This window comes from Stegostoma tigrinum, unplaced genomic scaffold (assembly GCF_030684315.1).
Source record: "Stegostoma tigrinum isolate sSteTig4 unplaced genomic scaffold, sSteTig4.hap1 scaffold_445, whole genome shotgun sequence".
In the NCBI taxonomy this organism is placed as follows: Eukaryota; Metazoa; Chordata; class Chondrichthyes; order Orectolobiformes; family Stegostomatidae; genus Stegostoma; species Stegostoma tigrinum.
The window spans coordinates 52,413-74,740 of record NW_026728373.1 but is presented as its reverse complement, the minus strand read 5'-3'; the positions used below and the strand labels follow the sequence as shown (position 1 = coordinate 74,740).

Here is a 22,328-nt window from a genome sequence, read left to right as displayed (position 1 = left end):
AGAGAGAGAGAGAACGAGAGCGGCGCGCGCGAGAGAGAGAGAACGAGAGCGGCGCGCGCGAGAGAGAGAGAGACGAGAGCGGCGCGCGCGGAGAGAGAGAGAGAACGAGAGCGGCGCGCGCGAGAGAGAGAGAGAACGAGAGCGCGCTGTGCGAGAGAGAGAACGAGAGCGCGCGCGCGAGAGAGAGAGAACGAGAGCGCGCGCGCGAGAGAGAGAGAACGAGAGCGCGCGCGCGCGAGAGAGAGAGAACGAGAGAGCGCGCGCGCGCGAGAGAGAGAGAACGAGAGCGCGCGCGAGAGAGAGAACGAGAGCGGCGCGAGAGAGAGAACGAGAGCGCGCGCGAGAGAGAGAACGAGAGCGCGCAGCGCGCGAGAGAGAGAGAACGAGAGCGCGCGCGCGCGAGAGAGAGAGAACGAGAGCGCGCGCGCGCGAGAGAGAGAGAACGAGAGCTCGCGCGCGCGAGAGAGAGAGAACGAGAGCTCGCGCGCGCGAGAGAGAGAGAACGAGAGCTCGCGCGCGCGAGAGAGAGAGAACGAGAGCTCGCGCGCGAGAGAGAGAGAACGAGAGCTCGCGCGCGCGAGAGAGAGAGAACGAGAGCTCGCGCGCGCGAGAGAGAGAGAACGAGAGCTCGCGCGCGCGAGAGAGAGAGAACGAGAGCTCGCGCGCGCGAGAGAGAGAGAACGAGAGCTCGCGCGCGCGAGAGAGAGAACGAGAGCTCGCGCGCGCGAGAGAGAGAGAGAGAGAGCGCGCGCGCGCGAGAGAGAGAGAGAACGAGAGCGCGCCGCGCGCGAGAGAGAGAGAGAACGAGAGCGCGCGCGCGCGAGAGAGAGAGAGAACGAGAGCGCGCGCGCGCGAGAGAGAGAGAGAACGAGAGCGCGCGCGAGAGAGAGAGAGAACGAGAGCGGCGCGCGCGAGAGATAGAGAGAGAACGAGAGCGCGCGCGCGAGAGAGAGAACGAGAGCGCGCAGCGCGAGAGAGAGAGAACGAGAGCGCGCGCGAGAGAACGAGACCGCGCGCGCGCGCTAGAGAGAGAGAACGAGAGCGCGCGCGCGTGCGAGAGAGAGAACGAGAGCGCGCGCGGCGCGCGCGAGAGAGAGAGAGAGAGAGAGAGAGAGAACGAGAGCGTGCGCGCGAGAGAGAGAGAGAGACAGAGAACGAGAGCGCGCGCGCGAGAGAGAGAGAGACAGAGAACGAGAGCGCGCGCGCGCTGAGAGAGAGAGAGAACGAGAGCGCGCGCGCGCGAGAGAGAGAGAGAACGAGAGCGCGCGCGCGCGAGAGAGAGAGAGAACGAGAGCGCGCGCGCGCGAGAGAGAGAGAGAGAACGAGAGCGCGCGCGCGCGAGAGAGAGAGAGAGAACGAGAGCGCGCGCGCGCTCCCCGAGCGAGAGAGAGAGAGAGAACGAGAGCGCGCGCGCGCGAGAGAGAGAGAGAGAACGAGAGCGCGCGCGCGCGAGAGAGAGAGAGAACGAGAGCGCGCGCGCGCGAGAGAGAGAGAGAACGAGAGCGCGCGCGCGCGAGAGAGAGAGGAACGAGAGCGCGCGCGAGAGAGAGAGAGAACGAGCGGTGCGCGCGACGAGAGAGAGAGAACGAGAGCGCGCGCGCGAGAGAGAGAGAACGAGAGCGCGCGCGCGAGAGAGAGAGAACGAGAGCGCGCGCGCGAGAGAGAGAACGAGAGCGCGCGCGCGAGAACGAGACCGCGCGCGCGCGCTAGAGAGAGAGAACGAGAGCGCGCGCGCGCAGCGCGAGAGAGAGAGAACGAGAGCTCGCGCGCGCGAGAGAGAGACGAGAGCTCGCGCGCGCGAGAGAGAGAACGAGAGCTCGCGCGCGCGAGAGAGAGAACGAGAGCTCGCGCGCGCGAGAGAGAGAACGAGAGCTCGCGCGCGCGCGAGAGAGAGAGAGAGCGCGCGCGCGCGAGAGAGAGAGAACGAGAGCGCGCGCGCGCCGAGAGAGAGAGAGAACGAGAGCGCGCGCGCGCGAGAGAGAGAGAGAACGAGAGCCGCGCGCGCGCGAGAGAACGAGAGCGCGCGCGCGGCGAGAGAGAGAGAGAACGAGAGCGCGCGAGAGAGAGAGAGAACGAGAGCGCAGCGCGCGCGCGAGAGAGAGAGAGAGACGAGAGCGCGCGCGCGAGAGAGAGAACGAGAGCAGCGCGCGCGAGAGAGAGAGAACGAGAGCGCGCGCGAGAGAACGAGACCGCGCGCCGCGCGAGAGAGAGAGAACGAGAGCGCGCGCGCGTGCGAGAGAGAGACGAGAGCGCGCGCGCGCGCGAGAGAGAGAGAGAGAGAGAGAGAGCAGAACGAGAGCGTGCGCGCGCGAGAGAGAGAGAGAGACAGAGAACGAGAGCGCGCCGCGCGAGAGAGAGAGAGACGAGCTAGCGCGCGCGCGCGAGAGAGAGAGAGAACGAGAGCGCGCGCGCGCGAGAGCGAGACGAGAAGCGAGAGCCGCGCGCGCGAGCGAGAGAGACGAGAGCGCGGCGCGCGCGCGAGAGAGAGACGAGACGAGAGCGCGCGCGCGCGAGAGAGAGAGAGAGAACGAGAGCGCGCGCGCGCGAGAGAGAGAGAGAGACCGAGAGACAGCGCGCGCGCGCGCGAGAGAGCGAGAGAGAACGAGAGCGCGCCGCGCGCGAGAGAGAGAGAGACGAGAGCGCTTGCGCGCGGCGGAGAGAGAGAGAACGAGAGCGGAGCGCGCGCGAGAGAGAGAGAGAACGAGAGCGCTGCGCGCGAGAGAGAGAGAGATCGAGAGCGCGCGCGCGAGAGAGAGAGAACAGCGAGCGCGCGCGCGAGAGAGAGAGAACGAAGAGCGCGCGCGCAGAGAGAGAGAACGAGCCGCGCGCGCGAGAGAGAGAGACCGCGCGCGCGCGCGAGAGAACGAGACCGCGCGCGCGCGCTAAGAGAGAGAGAACGAGAGCGCGCGCGCTGCGCGCGAGAGAGAGCGAGAACGAAGCGCGCGCGCGCGAGGAACGAGCGCTCGCGAGAGAGACGAGAGCGCGCGCGCGCGCGAGAGATAGAGAGAACGAGAGCGCGCGCGCGAGAGAGAGAGAACGAGAGCGCGCGCGCGCGAGAGAGAGAACGAGAGCGCGCGCGCGAGAGAGAGAGAACGAGAGCGCGCGCGCGAGAGAGAGAGAACGAGAGCGCGCGCGCGCGCGAGAGAGAGAGAACGAGAGCGCGCGCGAGAGAGAGAGAACGAGAGCGCGCGCGAGAGAGAGAGAACGAGAGCGCGCGCGAGAGAGAGAGAACGAGAGCGCGCGCGAGAGAGAGAGAACGAGAGCGCGCGCGAGAGAGAGAGAACGAGAGCGCGCGCGAGAGAGAACGAGAGCGCGCGCGCGCGCGAGAGAGAGAACGAGAGCGCGCGCGCGCGCGCGAGAGAGAGAACGAGAGCGCGCGCGCGCGAGAGAGAGAGAACGAGAGCGCGCGCGCGCGAGAGAGAGAGAACGAGAGCGCGCGCGCGCGAGAGAGAGAGAACGAGAGCGCGCGCGCGAGAGAGAGAACGAGAGGTTTCTCCTTATCTCCGTTCTAAAAGGTCTTCCCTTTAAACTAAGGCTGTGCCTTTGGGTCCTAGTCTCTCCTACCATTGGAAGCATCTTCCCAACATCCACTTAGTTCAGGCCATTCAGTATTCTGAAAGTTTCAGTTAGATTCCCCCTCATCCATCTAAACTCCAATGAGTATGGATCCAGAGTCCTCAAACATTCCTCATAAGTTAAGCTTGCCATTCCAGGGACCATTTTCACGACCCTCCTCCAGGACCAGTACATCCTTCCTGAGATATGCATTTTTGCTGCGTCTCCCGAATTACTCCCAGAAACTTCTGCCATTACTGTTCCACGGTCATTCCTGCTAGGCTCCTTTTCCAGTCAATTCTGCCCAGCTCCTCCATCATGCCTCTTTACTCAGCTGCAATACCGTTACCTCTGACTTTATCTTCTCCCTCTCAAATTGCAGAGTAAATTCTATCATCTTATGATCACCGCCTCCTAAGGGTTCCTTCACCTTAAGCTCCCTTATCAAGTCTGCCTCTTTACGCAACACTAAATCCAGTATTGCCTGTTCCCTTGTAGGCTCCACCACGAGCTGATCCAAAAAGCCATCATGTAGACATTCCACAAACTCCTTTTCTTGCAATCCACTGCCAACATGATTTTCTCAGTCCACCTGCATATTGAAATCCCCCACAATCACTGTGACTTTTGAGAGCAATAATTCTGATAGTATTCCTCTGAGGCAGTAACACACATGATAGTAATAATTCAAACAGTAAAACTCCTGCCAGTAGTAACTCCAGAAATAGAACACCAAGCAGGGATATCTTGGATGGAAATCCTCCTGATAGGGTAACTTTGACAGAAATACTGTTGACAAGAATAAATTTCACAGAACTAATGCCATCAGTAACAACACTAGCACATTGTAACATTCCTGTTAGTAATAACTGGCAGACTGTAATACAATTGATACTAGTAATTCCATCCTGACAAAAGGTTCCAATCTGAAAAATTGACTTTCCTGCTCCTCTGATGCTGCCTGACCTGCTGTGTTCCTCCAGCTCACACTGTATTGACTCTGAACTTCCAGGACTTGCAGTTGCTGCTACAGCCTAGTAATGATTCTGGCAGTAATATTACTGACAGTAACCATTCTGGCAGTAATATTACTGACAGTAACCATTCTGGCAGTAATATTCCGGATAGCGATCACTGTCAGTAACACTCCCGATAGACATAATTCCAGCAGTAATACTCCTGACAGATATTACTCCGGCAGTAATTACTTTGACACAGACCAATACTCCTGACAGTAATAATCCTGTTAGTAATAAATTCAGGCACAAAGGAATCCTCCTGATAGTAGGAGCTGGTTCACTGTAACAATCCTGGCAGTAATAATGCTTACCACGGCGATAGAAGCCCTACAGAAAGTGATAGGTAAGAATACACAGAGACTGAGGGAGTAAAAAGGAATTATTGAAGCAGCGACTTGGAGACACCTCAGTCGGAACGTGGGCGGGAACAGGAATGTCCCGTCTCCGCCGCGGGGGCCGTTCTACTGATAGGCAGCTTCATAAACCAATGGGGAACAGGGTCCGGTGGTTGACACCACGACGAACTAATGGGAGGAGACATCAGCACAGCGGAAGGGGCGGGAAAAAGTCAACAGGAAGTCCCATCCGCCGGAGGCCGGTCTGAGAGTTGATTGACAGTCAATACCGGAAGGGTGGGAAGAGCGTATGGCTAAATCGGCCAATGTGAACCATTAGGGGCGGGAGGTGAATGAGACAGGAAACAAGACTGGTGACTCGGTCTAGGCCCGAATCGGCAGCTTTCCTGCTCTTCTTCTTCTGTTGTGTTCATCCAGCTTCACACTTTATTATCTTGGATTCTCCAGCATCTGCAGTTCCCATTATCTCCCTCCTCCTCCTCAGAGGGGAACAGTTTGCCGTACAGATGATGGACGGTTGAAGCGACCAATCAATGCTGTGATACGAAATCAACATGGACGCCCGTCCAATCGGTAGATCGGTGTGACTAGGATTGACGGTTACGTCTGCCAATCGGAGGCGGTGCTTCTCCCATTCGTGCATGGGGGCGGGCCTGCGCTTTGCTGCCATTGGAGTTCGCGTGACAACAGTGCTGCGGACCAATCAGATGAGGCGCTTGGGGTCTGAGGGGTGGGGCTCTGGTGAGATTTGAATCGGGCGGCGGTTGGGACGAGCGAGCGAACTCGTTCTGGCCGGCACGAGGAGAATTAAAAACAAACAGGTAAACGATTAACTGTAAGGATGTCTTTTTAAGTGTTATGATTGTATGACTTCTTCTGGCAATATGTGGCGCTCTCTGTTTGTGAAGAAAATGTCTCTTTGGATTTTGTTTTTAAAAAACATTACCCTCTGACCTTTAACCTATGGCCCTTGGCCATTCTCCCTGTATTGCCCTTCGTGGTTCTATAAGGTCACCCCCTCAGCCTCTCCCTGTAGCTCAATCCCCCCAATATCCTCTTTAAATCCCACCTCCAGCTTAAACCTATGCCCCTCTAGTTCTTGACATTCCCTTACCCTGGGGAAAAGGCCATGTCTATCCACCCTGTCCATGCCCCTCATTGTTTTATAAATCTCTATAAGGTCACCCCCTCAGCCTCTCCCTGTAGCTCAATCCCCCCAATATCCTCTTTAAATCCCACCTCCCACCTTAAACCTGTGCTTCTCTAGTTTTGGACCCCTCCACCCTGGGGAAAAAACCTTGTTTATTTACGCTACTCATTGGCCCTCATGGTTTTATAAACTCTGTGAGGCCACCCCCTCAGCCTCTGATGCTCCAGGGAAAACAGCCCCAGCCTCTCCCTATGGCTCAAACCCTGGCAAAGCCATTGTAATTCTTTTCTGAACCTTTTGAATTTCACAGCATCCTTCCTACAGCAGGGAGCCTGGAATTGAAGGCAGTGTCCCAAAAGTGGTCTAATATTCATGGCAGCAACACAACCTCCCAACTGCTAAGCTCAATGGAGGCAAACGGGAGGCTGGAAAAACACAGCAAGCCATGCAGTATCTGGAGGAAAGAAGAAGTCAAGTCTCCAGCCCTGAGGAAGGGTAATACCCAAAACATTGACTGCTCGTTTGCTCCTGATGTTGCCTGGCTTGCTGTGTTCTTCCAGCCTCCTGTTTGCCTACGTGGGATTTAAGCATCTGCGGTTTGTTTTTGTCTCTAATCAATCCTGTGCTCAGTGCTCTGACCAATAAAGGAAAAGTGTACCAAATGCTGCCTTCACCACCCTGTCTACCTGCACTCCAAGGTCTCTTTGTTGAGCAACACTTCCCAGTACCTTACCATTAAGTTTATAAGTCCTGCCCTGATTTGCCTTTCCAAAATGCAACATCTTACATTTAGCTAGATTAAACTCCATCTGCCACTCCTTGTGACATCTTCCCTATACCAGAGAGACCAGAGTCGAATGCAGTATTTCAAAAGCGGCCTCACCAATGTCCTGTACATGACATCCTGACTTGTATGTAAGACTTTGGTTCGGCTACATTTAGAGCATTGCATTCAATTCTGGTCGCCGCACGAACGGATGGATGTGGAGGGTGCAAAAGAGGTTTACCAGGACGCTGCCTGGATGAGAGGGTATGAGCTATAAGGAGAGGCTAGAAAATCACTGGTTGTTTTCTCTGGTGTGGCAGAGGCTGAGGGGAGACTTGATAGAAGCTTATAACGTTATGAGATGCAAAGGTAGGGAGAACGGTCAGAATCATTTTCCCAGAGTTGCAACGTACAATATAAGGGGCATGCATTTAAGGTGAGAGGGCAGAATATTGAAAGGAAATGTGAGAGGCAAGTGTTTTGAAACACACTGGTGGGAGCCTAGAATGTGCTGCCAGGGATGGTGGTGGAGGCAGATATGATAGGAGTGTTTAAGGGACTTTTAGATAAGCAAATGGATATGGACCGAGGGCAGGCAGAAAGGAATAGTCTAATTCGGCATCATGTTTGACACGACGTCGTGGGCCAAAGAGCCCATTCCTGTGTTGTATTGTCCTATGCTCTGTACTGATCCATAAACGCAAGCTTTTGATTTGATTTATTGTTGTCATGTGTACCCAACTACAGTGAAAAGTTTTTTGTTTGTTTTGCGAGCAGCAGTCACAGATCATAGCAAACAAGGACAGACGTGATCTGGCAGCATCTGTGAAGGAAGAAACAAAGTTAACATTTCGGATCTGGTGATCCTTCCTCAGTGTGTGTGTGTGTTTTGAGGAAGGGTCACTGGACCTGAACCATTAACACTCTGTTTTCTCCTTCACAGGTGCTGTCAGACTTGCTGAGCTTTTCCAGCAACTTTGTTGTTCCTGATTTGCAGCATCTGCAGTTCTTTTGATTTTTATTTCGGAAGGACGGGCACCCAGTCAGAATGAGGCACCCAATGTTACGACTGCACAAGAGGTGTACCAAAAGTAATTTGAATCTAGAGAGGTCTGTTTAGCAGTCTATTAACAGGGGAGAGAAGCTGTTCTTGAACCTGTTGGTGCATGTGTTCAAGTCTCTATCTTCTGCCTGATGGAAGAGAATATTACCAGGGTTGGAGGGGTCGATGACGATGTTGGCAGCCTTTCCACGGCAACAAGAAGCGTAGATGGAATATTAAACACAGCCTTCACCAACCTGCCTACCCGCAACTCTGCTTTCAAGGAACAACAAATCCACACCCCATCAATGTCCCGTTCGACTGAGTGTGATATCAAGACTGGAATCAATGGGCACCGGGGAGCTGCAGGTTAGAGTCGTACCTGGCATGTAGGAGAATGGTCATGCTCACTCAAGTTCAGTCATTGCAGTTTCAGCACGTTTCTGCAGGATTTCCTCAGGGTCGTACCCCAGAGCTCAACCACCTTCACCTGTTTCATCATTGACCACCTTTTGTATCGTAAGGTCAGAAGTGGGGGATATTTGCCGATAATTGCACAATCTTCACCATTCACGGCTCCTAGGACACTGCAGCAGTCCAGAAGCAGCAAGAACTGGACAATGTCCACACTTAGACTGACAAGTGGCAAGTGACATTTGTGCTGTACAAGTGCCAGGCCATGACTGTCACTTAGTGGGACAGTCTAACCACTGTCCCATTGACATTCCATGGTATTATCATCACTGAATTTCACCCCCCCCCCCACCCCAACTACCAAAATCCTTGGGGTTACCATTGACCAGAAACTGAACTGCACTCACCATAGGAATACTATGGCTATTAGAACAGGTCAGAGGCTGGATATACTGCAGCAAGTAATTCACCAGCTGACTCCCAAAAGCCTGTCCAAAATCTGCCACTGCCACCACTACCGATGCTCAGTAGCAGCAGTGTGTACCATCTACAAAATGCTGCAGAAAGTCACCAAAGATCCTCAGGCAGCACCTTCCACGGTCACTTCCATCCAGAAGGAGAAGGGGCAGCAGATACGTTGGAACATCAACCCTCTGCAAGTTCCCCACCAAGCCACTCCCCATCCTGGCTTGGAAATATATCGGCTGTTCCTTTTTTAACTGGGTTAAAATTCTGGAATTGCCTCCCTGATGGCACTGTGGGTCTTACTGACAGCATGTGAAGTACAGCGGTTCAAGAAGGCAGCTCACCCCCACCCCATCAAGGGGCAACTAGGAAGAGTAGTAAATGGACCCGACTGGTGACACTCCCTTCCAACAAAGGAATAAAAGCGTGGCACTCCCTGCATAGTGATGAACCCATTATTCTCTCTCTCTCTCGCTCTCTCTCCCTCTCCCTCTCCCTCTCTCTCTCTCTCTCTCTCTTTCCCCACCAGATGCAGTCGAAGACGTCCAGCTTTCCTCCACCTCCTGCAGACGTCCAGTCCTCCAGGAAGGTGGCTGGTCCACACCATCGCCGCCAGGTGCAGGTGGTGGTCCGCCTCCGGCCGTACCAGGCCACCGAGGATGACCAGCAGCAGGGCCCCTGTGTGCGTGGCCTGGACACCCGCTCGCTGGAGATCGTGAACTGGAGGAGTCGTATGGAGACCATGCAGTACAAGTGAGTGTCCCGCGCACAGACCCAAAAACGCTCTCCCTTCCTTCACCGCCTAGCGGAGATGGCGACACGGCTGTAAGGTCAAAATGGACTGTGATTGCAGAGCTTGGTGTTCTCTCATGGTAGCAACTGACACCCCTCCTCACCCTAAAGTTAGGGGAGACAGCAGGATATAGAGAGGCTGGAGACTTGGGTGGAGAAATGGCAGATGGAATTTAATCCAGACACACCTAGTCACACTGGGCTGGGGAGGGGTTTTTGGGGAAACCATCCTGTGACGAGAGATTGGGACAAACTGGTGAGAGTGATGGTGACACTCAGCCAGTATGAAATTGAGTCCTTGATCAAATAGTGGGCTGATGAGTTTAAGAGCCGGCTTCTGGCTGGGGACAGCAGTTCCTCCCCCTATAACAATTGATTTGGTCATTATCTTACTCTCACTCACTTGTAGTTTTTTTTGCATTGGGTTCAACATGTTGCAGACAGCCTCTTCAGAGATGCTGTTGCAAGTTTCATTGGCAGGTGGGACTTGAACCTCCTGATCCATAAGTAGGGACAGAACCACTGTGCAACAAGAGTCGCTCAGGTTTTAGTTAATGTTGTGATGCCCTTTGTGTGGTGGGATGTGGCAAGAGGTTCCTGAGTTTCATTTTTTTAAAAATTTCATGGTGGCTCAGTGGTTAACACTGTTGTAAGGGGCCTGGGTTCGATTCCACCCTCAGGCGACTGTGTGGACTTTGCACGTTCTCCCCATGTTTGCTTGGTTTCCCTCTGGGTGCTCCGGATTCCTCCCACAGTGCAAAAGCTGTGCAGGCTAGGGTGGATTGGCTGTGCCATGTTGCCCTGTAGTGCCCAGGGATGTGAGGCATAGGTGGATTGGCCACGGGAAATCGAGGGTTACAGGAATAGGGAAGGGGGAGGTGAGTCTAGGTGGGAGAGTCAGTGTGGACTTGCTGGGCTGAAAGGCCTGTTTCCAATCTGAGGATCCTATGAAAAAATAAACAAACCACTGTGTCTTTCTGTGTCCATGACCGTGTGTGTGCAGGTTGTGGGAGGTTGCACACTGTTTTCATTTTCTTAAGAAATCTTTGTCATTTCAGCACCTGTTCTTTAAGCATTCAAGGCTTTGTGGGCCTTGCTAACATAGGTAAGTAGTAACAGCCCACCTCTTCACCCAGCTGCAGATTTGACTGCAATGGTGAGGGAGCATGTGGTGATAACTGACATGTTTGTTAACACCCAGTCACACTTCACTCCATTGAATGATTTAACTTCCTGAACTGGACAGCTGCAGCAAATTACATGAGCAAAGTGATTTTACTTTTTCCAAAAAAAGTCATAAATTTGTTCATAGCTATTGTTCTGAATTTGTACTGCACCTTTTTGAAGTTGTTCAGGCCAGCTGGGCACTCTTTTTCCCCTGTCCAACATTATTTTATTTCCATTCCCATAGTTAGTCTTTGGTTTTGGTACACATTACAGTTTTTTCCCCCGCAGTGGGCAATTGTCACTTTTTTCATTTGGCTTATCTGAAAAAATGGAGCTGGGTTTTTCTCCAGTAGGGAGTTTACCTCTGAACAGGGAAAGGTTTTAAGCTACTGATTTTAAAATCAAACGCTTGTAAATCTCAAAGGTGTTGCTGCCCAATGCAATGTCTGGGTATCAGTCTGTGGAAGAACCAGGACCCCCTCTTGATCAGATAGTCCCTCGCTGTGTTCTGCGCTGTGCATCTCAAATAGGAACAGGAACCCTTGGCTCTTAGAGCCCTGACCCTACCATACAATATGAACACATGGCTGGTCTCATGACTGCACATTCCCAGCTTCCCACAGAAGAAGAGGGAATGGGTGAAAGGTTATGCGCATTTCCCCAGCTATACACGTATACTAAACCTCCCATCCTCCTGTCTTTCAGTTTTGATGCATTTTACAGTGATGACGCATCACAACAGGAGATCTATGTGCACTCGGTGAAACCGATCCTGTCGCATATCCTGAATGGACAGAATGCCAGTGTCTTTGCCTACGGCCCTACAGGAGCAGGTAAGCAACTGAGTGAGTGGCTGTGTGCTGCCGAGCCTCCGCAGTTGGAGAACAGCCCAAACTGTTTTTGTTTTCTAATTGACAGGCAAGACCCACACGATGCTGGGCAGTGCCAAGCAGCCTGGGGTGGTGCCTCGTTCCCTGCTGGACATATTTCGCATGGTGCGGGAGCAGAGGGACCAGCTGGGTGGGCCCTCCTGGAGTTTTTCTGTCACAATGTCCTACCTGGAGATCTACCAGGAAAAGGTGAGTTTTCTTCACTGTCCTCGTTGGGTTGGGTTGGGAAGAGGAGAGACATGAATTCAGAGATCCAGGCTCAAATCCCACCTGGGGATGCTGGGGAATTTGACTTCAATTAGTCAAATTCTCACACTGAAGAAGTTAGACACAATAACGGTGACCATGAAACCAGCATCAATTGTTGTAAAGAGCCACCACCTCTGGGGGCACCACGTGGTGCTTTTCCCCTTGACCCTGTGTCCTGTCCATGTGGAAAACAGCTCTGGCTTATGGACGCATGGCTGTGCCACCTCTGCAATCCATTCCCCAGCCCCTGCGTAGCTCGCGGTCTGCTTACACTGTCCCAGCAGCCTATTGGAGGATGGTAACGTTGCCAACGTGTCTCAGGTGTTGGATCTGCTGGAGACCAAGCACCAGGATTTGCCTATCCGAGAGGACCAAGACAAGAACATTTTCATTCCCAAACTGACGGAGCAACCGATCACCAGCTTCGTGGAGTTTGAGCAGTTCTTCCTGCCTGCCACACAAAGACGGACCACGGCCCGCACCAAACTGAATTGTCGTTCCAGTCGCAGTCACTCTGTGCTACTGATCAAGGTACAGAAAAGAGGAGACACGTTGCTTCTATCTCATCCCTTTGTTGCTCTTTCACTTACTTTTCAGTTGCTGATACCCTTCTGGTCTGTCTCGGTATCTCAACACGCTCCCTCTCACTCCTGTATTGTAAATGATGTCTCAGTAGCTGCTGCTTGGACCTGAGGCTACAAGATCACTGTCCCGTTGTGCTCAGAGTGTAACTCCACTTCAAAATCCTCCTACCCACCCCTTTGCTGTCTCTCCTCCTCCTCCCACCTTCCCCCCCCCCCACCCCCCCAAGTGCTCTGTGTAACGTTCTCGTGCCCTGATCCAGTACTGGTTCTGTTGCAGGTGGTGAAATTGCAGCGAGAGGCTCCGTTCCGACAGCTGACAGGGAAACTCTACCTCATCGACCTGGCAGGATCCAAGGATAATCGCAAGACCGGGAATGAAGGTGTCAGGTGGGTGCACTGCTGCTTTGGCAGGATCTGGCTCAGGACCCTGTCTCAAATCAACTGTTAGATTCAGGGAACTTGATGGGGGAAATACCTCAAGATTGTACATTCTTGAACAACGTATAGTGAAGTTGTTTGTTAATCCAATGTTAGAACTTTAGATCAATCTCCATTACGTGTGCAACATATGTTATTGGTAGATGTTAGTAATATTTGTTAAAGACAAATAATAGATCTTGATGGAATAGCCCGCAGTACACATTAAATAGTAAATCATTGCTCAGCAACTCCCCTCAGACATTAATGACACAGGGGGCCATCAAATCTTTATACTTCAAACAGGATCACCATTCTTCACTTGTTGCGTTGGCCTTGAACCACGTTTTCTCCAGTCACGCTGTCATGGAATTTTCTCAGCAACTGTTCTGGTTGTCTGTCGGCGACTGAGCAGACACACACACGCACACAACCCCGAGTCCTTCACCAAGCCCATACCACCACTGGATTTTCTCAACTTCATGCTTACCCCATTGCATTCAGCAAATTCTACCTGTTTTTCCAATCTTCACTCTCCCACCCTCTCTGAAGAACTGATGTTCATAAAGTTCTTCCAAGCTCTTTACAAAGAGCCGGTGATTTTCCCAGGACTACTACTGAGTCCTGACCCCATTGCTAAGCTGTCTAATAATTCCCAAACTTTTCTCCCTAGATTCTGACCACATAGAACCGTGCACATGCTCATGAGTCCTTCCCACAGAATCTGTGCAGTTGAGCTGCCTTCCCAGCTGTGCAGTGAACTCCTGACATGGAATCTCCTTCTGTTTGTCTCTTGCACCCTCTCTCTCTCTTGATGCAGATATCCTTTTTAAATTCTTCTTTAGTGTCTCCACCGATGATCACTGCCCGCAAACCCCCCCCCCCCCGCCCACCAATCATCAACCTCATAATAATCTTGTCCCTTATTTCTAGGCAGAACTGAACGCTTCCACTGAACAGCTCTTGCAGCTATCTGTTCTGTATATGTTGCCATCAGGTTATTTTATTGCAAGCCAGCAAAGGGTACAAAAGGAGGTTTTGGTCAGCTACCAGAAGCGGGTGGGACATGACATTGCTGGGAGTAACTGTCACTGTGTCTTAATGTTACTTCACTATATTTCTCAGGCTAAAGGAGAGTGGAGCCATTAACACCTCCCTGTTTGTGTTGAGCAAAGTGGTGGATGCACTAAACCAGGGCTTGTGCAGGATTCCCTACAGGGACAGCAAGCTAACCCGCCTGCTGCAGGTAAAACTCATCCCAAAACTATTTACTTGCCTCAGTTTTTGTTGAGTCAGCTGCTGAGGGATTTGTATGGCAGGTTGCTGTCGCAGTGGGAAGCAAAGTCTTTGCTCAGCAGTTCAGAGATGGAGCTCTTTAATGAAGGTAGAGGGTACTGTAGTAGATTTGGTGACTAGGCTCCTGAATCTGAACAGAGGAAGCTGTGATGGTATGAGGCATGAGCTGGCAATGATAGTTTGGGGAACGTGAAGCAGGCAGATAATGGCAAATCTATAGAATGTACGTAGGGGAACCGCAACACCTGTTCTTTGCTCTCGGGCTGAAAAAATACAAATGTGAAAGGTGGCCCAATGTGGAGGACATTAGCAAGGTTTGAGAAGAGTCAGTATCAAAAAGACTGTGACAGATGACGTTAAAGGGGTGTTCAAACCCCACGCCCCGCCCAGTTCTTGCTAACTGCTATCTTCGTAAAACCTAATCACATTTTTGCCCCAGTCAGAAAAATAAGTGCATGTTAGCTAAACATTAACATAAGAACAAAGCTTGCAGCTCAGGAAAATGATGAGATTTCTGGAGAACGTTGAGGTTTGGATCACGTGAACACTGTTATCTGTCACATTGACGACTTTGTCTCTCTGTATAAATATCCCGTAACTCTGCATTGCTGCAGAGTCTTCGGTATCTAACCTTCGTTAGTGCTGACGCTGTGTAATATCAAGAACAAAAAGTTCTCTTTGCCTCGAAGTCTGACAGCTGCAGTCCTGTTATTCGAACTTGTCCAACAGCCAACTGTGGCTAACCAGGGGAATTGGATCGAAGGTGGGAGTGTACACATGAGCTAAAATAAGTATCAGACGTGAAGATTGGGAGCAGTTTGGATGTCAGCAAAGCAGGATGAAGGAAACACAGAAATTGATTTTATAAAAGCTGTGTGAAGAGAGAGTTTAGTGAAGACCATTGGAGGTCCCTGACAGTCAGAAATGGAGGCACTCATAACGGGGAACACTGAGATGGCAGGCCAATCAAATACATAACACACAAAAACAGAACTTGCTGGAGAAACTCTGCAGATCTGGCAGCATCCATGGACATCAAATCCATTCCGCTTTCTTCTGAACTGATGGGTGGGGAATAAGTGGTATATATGCTGATGCCAGGGGGCAGGAGAGAAAGGATAGAGCCGATAGGTAGAGGCAGAGCCTGGAGAGTGCGAAAACAAAGTGGGCAGACAAGGGGATTATTGACGATAAGGTAGGGAAGAGGAGAAAGTGGATAGGTTAATATTGGGGCTGAGTGGGTGGACATGGGCAGTCCTGGGCAATGGAAACCCTTGGGCTGAGTGGGTGGACATGGGCAGTCCTGGGCAATGGAAACCCTTGGGCTGAGTGGGTGGACATGGGCAGTCCTGGGCAATGGAAACCCTTGGGCTGAGTGGGTGGACATGGGCAGTCCTGGGCAATGGAAACCCTTGGGCTGAGTGGGTGGACATGGGCAGTCCTGGGCAATGGAAACCCTTGGGCTGAGTGGGTGGACATGGGCAGTCCTGGGCAATGGAAACCCTTGGGCTGAGTGGGTGGACATGGGCAGTCCTGGGCAATGGAAACCCTTGGGCTGAGTGGGTGGACATGGGCAGTCCTGGGCAATGGAAACCCTTGGGCTGAGTGGGTGGACATGGGCAGTCCTGGGCAATGGAAACCCTTGGGCTGAGTGGGTGGACATGGGCAGTCCTGGGCAATGGAAACCCTTGGGCTGAGTGGGTGGACATGGGCAGTCCTGGGCAATGGAAACCCTTGGGCTGAGTGGGTGGACGGGTCATAAATGTGGAAACAGGTGTCAGTGCTCTGAGATTGTGAACGTCGGTGAAGGCTCTCGGGTCCACAAACGGAAGAGGAAGTGTTGCCCTTCAGCTTGGGTTGAGTCCCTTTGCAGTGTTGTCGTATGCTTGGGACCGACATGTTGGCCGTGAGCGCTGGTGTGTTGAAATGGCAGGCAACTAAAAAGTTGGTTGTTCCTGTAGACAGAACAGAGGTGCAAAGTGGTCACCAGTCTGTGACTCCTTTTTATAGACGAGACGACATTGTGAGTGGCAAATACAGTAGGCTCCGACTGTAAAATCGTTCCTTCACATGGGCAGTGTCTGGGGCCTTCGATTAATAAGGGCAGAGGAAGTAAAACCGGCAAGTGTTGCACCTTCTGCAGTTGTACAGACAGTGGGGAAGTGTTGGGAATGGACCAGGGTATCCCAGAGGGAAAAGTCTCTGTGGAATGCTGACAAGGGAGGGGAAAATATGTCTGTTGGGAGCTGCTGAAAATGGCAGCTTTTCACCCTTTTGGATGTGGAGGCTGGTGGAATAGCAAGTGAGGATTGATGGACTCAATTATGTTCTGGGGGGAAGAGGCAGTCATATGAGAAAAGGGTGAGACATGACTCAGAGCCCTCTTAACTGTGTGGCAGAGCATCCTTGGTTGAGGAGAAAGGCAGATGTTTGAGGCTCCCTGCAGGAAAATACACAATGAATAGAGTGTCAGTTGATGGGTTTGTAATGGACATCAGACAGTCCAGGAGACCCTGGGCCACCTTGCCTCAGCTCTGCTGCCAGACCTGAGTTTCTCCAGAAACCTCTGGTTTTGTGTTTCAGATCTCCAGCAGTCTCCATTTGTCATTTTTAATTCTGCATTTTGGTTCTGCCTTCACATAGAAAGACCCACATAGTGTCCCAAAAATGTTGGTGAGGGCAATGTCAAGCAAGAGGGAAGAACTGAAGCAAATCAGGATCAGTAGGGAAAAGGGTGTTGGGAAAATTGATGGAATTGAAGCCCGATTAAAATCCACGGGGCTTGGGTAATCTGCATCCCACTGTAGAGTCATGGAATCATACAACATGGAAACAAACCCTTTAGTCCAACTCATCCATGCGGACCAGGTTTACCAATTTTCCTGTCCTTAGCCCGTATCCCCTCTGAACCTTTCACATGTATGTAGCTGTCCAAATGTCAATTAAATTTTGTAACTGTACCCGCATTTAGGACTTCCTCCGGCAGTTCATTCCATAAATGCACCACCCTCAATGAGAAGGGGTAAAACTTCCCCGTCAGGTCCCTTTGTAAGTCTCGCACATCTCACCTTTAAACCTACGCCCTCCAGTTTCGAACTCTTACCACCACACCCCCCCCGCCCCCCACCCTCGGGAAAAGACCTTTTCTACTCACCTTATCGATGTCCCTCAATTTTATAAACTTCTACAAGGTCATCCCTCAATTTCTCATGCTCCCACTGTAAAAAGGCCGAACCCATCCAGACCCCCTCTTAACTCGAATGGTCCAGTTCCAGTAACGTCCTGATAAGTTTTTTTTTCTGTGCCCTTTACAGTTGAATAATATCCTTGTATAACAGAGTAACCAGACTGTACTCCACTAGTAGCCTCACAAATGTGCTGTGTAGCGCCAACATGACCCCCCCCAACTTCAACACTGAATGCTCTGAACAGCAAAGGCAAGCATGCCAAATGCTGCCTTCATCCTGTTATGCCACTCCCAAGGAATTATGTACCTGAACCCCTAGGTCTCTCTGTGCATCATCACTGTCCAGGGCCCCTACCATTGAATGTATAAGTCTTTCCCTGATTTGTCCTACCAGAATGCAACGCCTTGCATTTATCTAAATTCAACTCCGTCTGCCTCTTCTCGGCTATTAGCCCAGCTGATAAAGGTTCCGTTGTACTTCAGGATAAGCTTCATTGTCCGCTATGCCACCAATTTTGTGTCACCTGTAAACTTAGTGCCCACGGCCTCCTGTATTCTCATCCAAGTCATTTATATAAATGACAAGCGACAGTGAACTGAGCTGTGGAACACTGCTCGTCGCAGGCCTCCATTCACAAATAAAATCCCTTGACCACCACCCTCTGTCTCCTGCAGTCAAGTCAAGATTTGTATCCAACTGGCTGCATTGGGGATCCAATTGCAAGATTTGGTAGACTTTGGAGCTGTTCCCACAGATGTGAGGAAAACTGGGAATTACAGACCAGTCAACCTGACATCTGTAACGGGGAGAATTCTAGAGTCTGTTGTAAACGAGTTAATAGAGTATTAGGAAAAGAGTGACAGCATTGGACAGTGTCATTGTGGGCTTACGAAAGGGAAATCAGGCTTGGCAAGTCTACAGAAGTTTTCTAAGGATGTGACTAGTAGAGTGGATAAGGAGGAGCCAGTGGATGTGGTTCACCAGGGCTTTGAGAAGGCTTTTCATAAAGGCTGCACAAAGGGAGATTCAGGTGTAAAATGTGTGGCTCAACCCTGTGATCATTGAGTTTAAATGTTGTTCTATTCTTCCTTCCTGATCTTGCTGCTTCTGTCATATGCTTTGCTTCCAATGATCTGTTTGGTTTGGTACTAGGATTCCCTAGGAGGCACTGCCCACAGTGTAATGATAGCCAACATCGCTCCAGAATACAAACACTACTTTAACACCCTCACTGCCCTCAACTTTGCTGCCAAATCCAAGCTGGTGGTCAACCGTCCCTTCACACAGGAAACCATCCAGCCGATAGGTAAGTGTGGTTACAACTGAAAACCTCTCCGTCTATGCAGTTTGGAAAGACCTGATATTCCCTGTAATGGGACTGTAATTGCACACGGAGCTGTACTGCACGGGGAGGGATTCCCTGTAATGTTACTGTAATTACTCAGAGGCATAGGCTGTGAGTATTCTTTTGTTCTTTGATCATCCAGGCATTTGCCATCTGAAGCGTTCCAATGAGGGAGTTTCCTCAAGTTCACAGCATCCAGCCAAGAGAATGAAATCAGCAGAGTCGGAGAGTGCTGAAGACTCAGAGGAGCTGATTCTGAGGTGAACAGTGGTCCTGGTGCCTGATTCGTTGTTCCTGTCTGTCCAGCAATTGAGGTTCTTTGACAAGGTGTCCAGATGAGCTTGAGGACTGTCAGGTGGTTGAGCCAAGTGGCGTGGGTGGCTTTCAAATGGTCTGAGCAAGTAGGAATCCATAATAGAGATGGGTATGGATACTGTGCTGTGTAGCTGTGATCATGAATCCTGAAGGCTATCTTGCTCAGGCTGAAGGACACCATTCAGGCCAGTCTAACGGTAACCATGTAACTGTTGATTGTGGTACAATCACATCTGGTTCACTCATGGCCTTTAGAGAAGCACATCTGCCATCCTTACCCAGTTTGGCGCACACGTGACTCCCAGCCAATGGCTACTGGGCAACAAATGCTGGCCTGATCAGCGTTGCCCATGGGCCACGAGCAAATGAAATCTGAAGGCTGGAGAAGAACATGGGAGGGAGGGAATCAGTTGTTAGTGTCAGTGCTAGGAATGGAAAGGAGTTCTGTCAAAAGACTGAACAGTTCGGGGCGAAATTAAAAGGTAGAGGTTATAATCTCTGGATTACTACCCAAGCCACAGGCAAATCGAGTGGATGAAGTCGGCAGTTAATTTCATTGCACAAAGATTGGTGTGGGTGGAATGGGTTTCAGTTAATGGGGCATTGACACGAGTATTGGGGTAGAAGGGAGCTGTTCGGCTGGGACAGGCTTCACGCCATTCCAAGGAAGGGACACCGGACCCAAAACATTAACTGCCATTTCTCTTTACGGATGCTGCCAGACCTGTTGAGCTTTTCCAAACACTTCTGTTTTTGTTTATTTGAACTGGGCTGGGACCAGTGCCCTGGCAAGTCCAATAGTTATGACCATGTAGAGACACATTTAAAGGGGGGGGGGGGTGAGGGTTTGGGAGGAGGGCAATGTAGAACTGTAGAGCAAAAAGAGGTGGCAGCATTACAAGACAGCTCTTTGGGTAACAACATCCAGAGTGGGATAGCAAGGGACGGAGTATGGGCAAAAAACAGTAAATAGGGTCAAAGAACATACAACTGTACAACAGTATGTTGTACAACTGTACATTTACCAGGATGTTACCTGGTCTGGAGCGAAGGCCTTATTAGGAAAGGCTTAGGGATTTGAGTCTTCTCATTGGAGAGAAGAAGGCTAAGAGGGTATTTAGTAGAGACACAGAAGATGATCAGAGGATTAGATAGGGTGAACAGTGAGAGTCTTTTTCCAAGGATGATGACGTCAGCTTGTACAAGGGGGCATAGCTGCAAATTGAGGGGTGATAGATTTAAGACAGATGTCAGAGGCAGGTTCTTTATTCCGAGTGGTGAGGGCGTGGAATGCCCTGCCTGCCAATATAGTTAACTCAGCCACATTAGGGGCATTTAAACAGTCCTTGGAGAAGCGCATGGATGATGATGGAATAGTAGAACATAGAACATTACAGCACAGTACAGGCCCTTCGGCCCTCGATGTTGTGCCGACCTGTCATACCGATCTCAAGCCCATCTAACCTACACTATTCCATGTGCTTGTCCAAAGACGACTTAAATGTACCTAAAGTTGGCGAATCTACTACTGTTGCAGGCAAAGTGTTCCATACCCTTACTACTCTGAGTAAAGAAACTACTGCTGACATCTGTCCTATATCTTTCTCCCCTCAATTTAAAGCTATGCCCCCTCGTGCTCGCCATCACCATCCTAGGAAAAAGGTTCTCCCTATCCACCCTATCTAACCCTCTGATTATTTTATATGTCTCAATTAAGTCACTCTCAACCTTCTTCTCTCTAATGAAAACAGCCTCAAGTCCCTCAGCCTTTCCTCATAAGACCTTCCTTCCATACCAGGCAACATCCTAGTAAACCTCTTCTGCACCCTTTCCAAAGCTTCCACATCCTTCTTGTAATGCGGTGACCAGAACTGTACGCAATACTCCAAGTGCAGCCGCACCAGAGTTTTGTACAGCTGCAGCATAGCCTCTTGGTTCCGGAACTCGATCCCTTTATTAATAAAAGCTAAAACACTATGCCTTCTTCACAGCCCTGTCAACCTGGGTGACAACTTTCAAGGATCTGTGTACATGGACACCGAGATCTCTCGGCTCAACTACACTACCAAGAATCTTGCCATTAGCGCAGTACTTTGCCTTCCGGTTACTCCTACCAAAGTGTATCACCTCACACTTGTTCGCATTAAACTTCATTTGCCACCTCTCAGCCCAGCTCTGCAGCTTATCTATGTCTCTCTGTAACCTACAACATCCTTTGTCACTATCCACAACTCCACCAACCTTAGTGTCGTCTGCAAATTTACTAACCCATCCTTCTACTCCCTCATCCAGATCATTTATAAAAATGACAAACAGCAGTGGACCCAACACCGACCCTTGCGGTACACCACTAGTAACTGGTCTCCAGGATGAACATTTCCCATCAATTACCACCCTCTGTCTTCTTTCAGCAAGCCAATTTCCAATCCAAACTGCTATATCTCCCACGATTCCATTCCTCCGGATTTTGTACAATAGCCTATTGTGGGGAACCTTATCGAACGCCTTGCTGAAATCCATATACACCACATCAACCGATTTTACTCTCACCTACGTGTTTGGTCACCTTCTCAAAGAACTCAATAAGGTTTGTGAGACACAACCTACCCTTCACAAAACAGTGCTGACTCTCCCTAATCAAATTTATTCTTTTCTAGATGATCATAAATTCTATCCCTTATAACCTTTTCCAACACTTTCCCAACAACTGAGGTAAGGCTCACTGGTCTATAATTACCAGGATTGTCTCTACTCCCCTTCTTGAACGGGCGAATCACATTTGCTATCCTCCAGTCTTCTGGTACTATTCCTGTAGACAATGACGAGTCAAAGGTCAATGCCAAAGGCTCGGCAATCTCCTCCCTGGCTTCCCAGAGGATCCTAGGATAAATCCCATCCGGCCCAGGGAACTTATCTATTTTCACCCTCTGCAGGATTTCTAATACCTCTTCCGTGTGAAGCTCAATCCCACCTAGTCTAGTAGCCTGTATCTCAGTATTCTCCTCGACAACATTGTCGTTTTCTAGAGTGAATACTGTCAAAGAAATTCATTTAGTGCTTCCCCTATCTCCTCTGACTCCACACACAACTTCCCACTACTATCCTTGATTGGCCCTAATCTTACTTTCGTCCATTCTTTTATTCCTTAAATACATATAGAAAGCCTTAGGGTTTACCCTGATCCAATCCGCAGGCGTTTCTGTTCCGTCCTTCCCGTCCTTCCTTCTTTCTCTCCCCCCCCCCCCCCCCTCGTGTGCCCCCACTGAACCTTCACATCCCCCCCCTAACAGAGGCCGCCCGTGTTGGGAAGCCCTCCTG

The 22,328-nt window shown here is 50.8% G+C and overlaps 1 protein-coding gene across 1 annotated transcript in view; it reads left to right on the top strand.

Moving 5' to 3' along the window:
• The first annotated feature begins 5,277 nt into the window (after positions 1-5,277).
• The window catches only part of LOC132208528 (kinesin-like protein KIF22), a 30,095-nt gene continuing 13,044 nt past the window's right edge, over positions 5,278-22,328 (top strand). The window contains exons 1-9 of the mRNA XM_059644036.1: positions 5,278-5,751; positions 9,297-9,520; positions 11,432-11,559; positions 11,645-11,805; positions 12,187-12,396; positions 12,727-12,836; positions 13,992-14,112; positions 18,503-18,656; positions 18,838-18,955. Coding sequence (XP_059500019.1) covers positions 9,297-9,520; positions 11,432-11,559; positions 11,645-11,805; positions 12,187-12,396; positions 12,727-12,836; positions 13,992-14,112; positions 18,503-18,656; positions 18,838-18,955 — 1,226 coding nt within the window. The 5' untranslated portion in view covers positions 5,278-5,751. The remainder of the gene's footprint in view (positions 5,752-9,296; positions 9,521-11,431; positions 11,560-11,644; positions 11,806-12,186; positions 12,397-12,726; positions 12,837-13,991; positions 14,113-18,502; positions 18,657-18,837; positions 18,956-22,328) is intronic.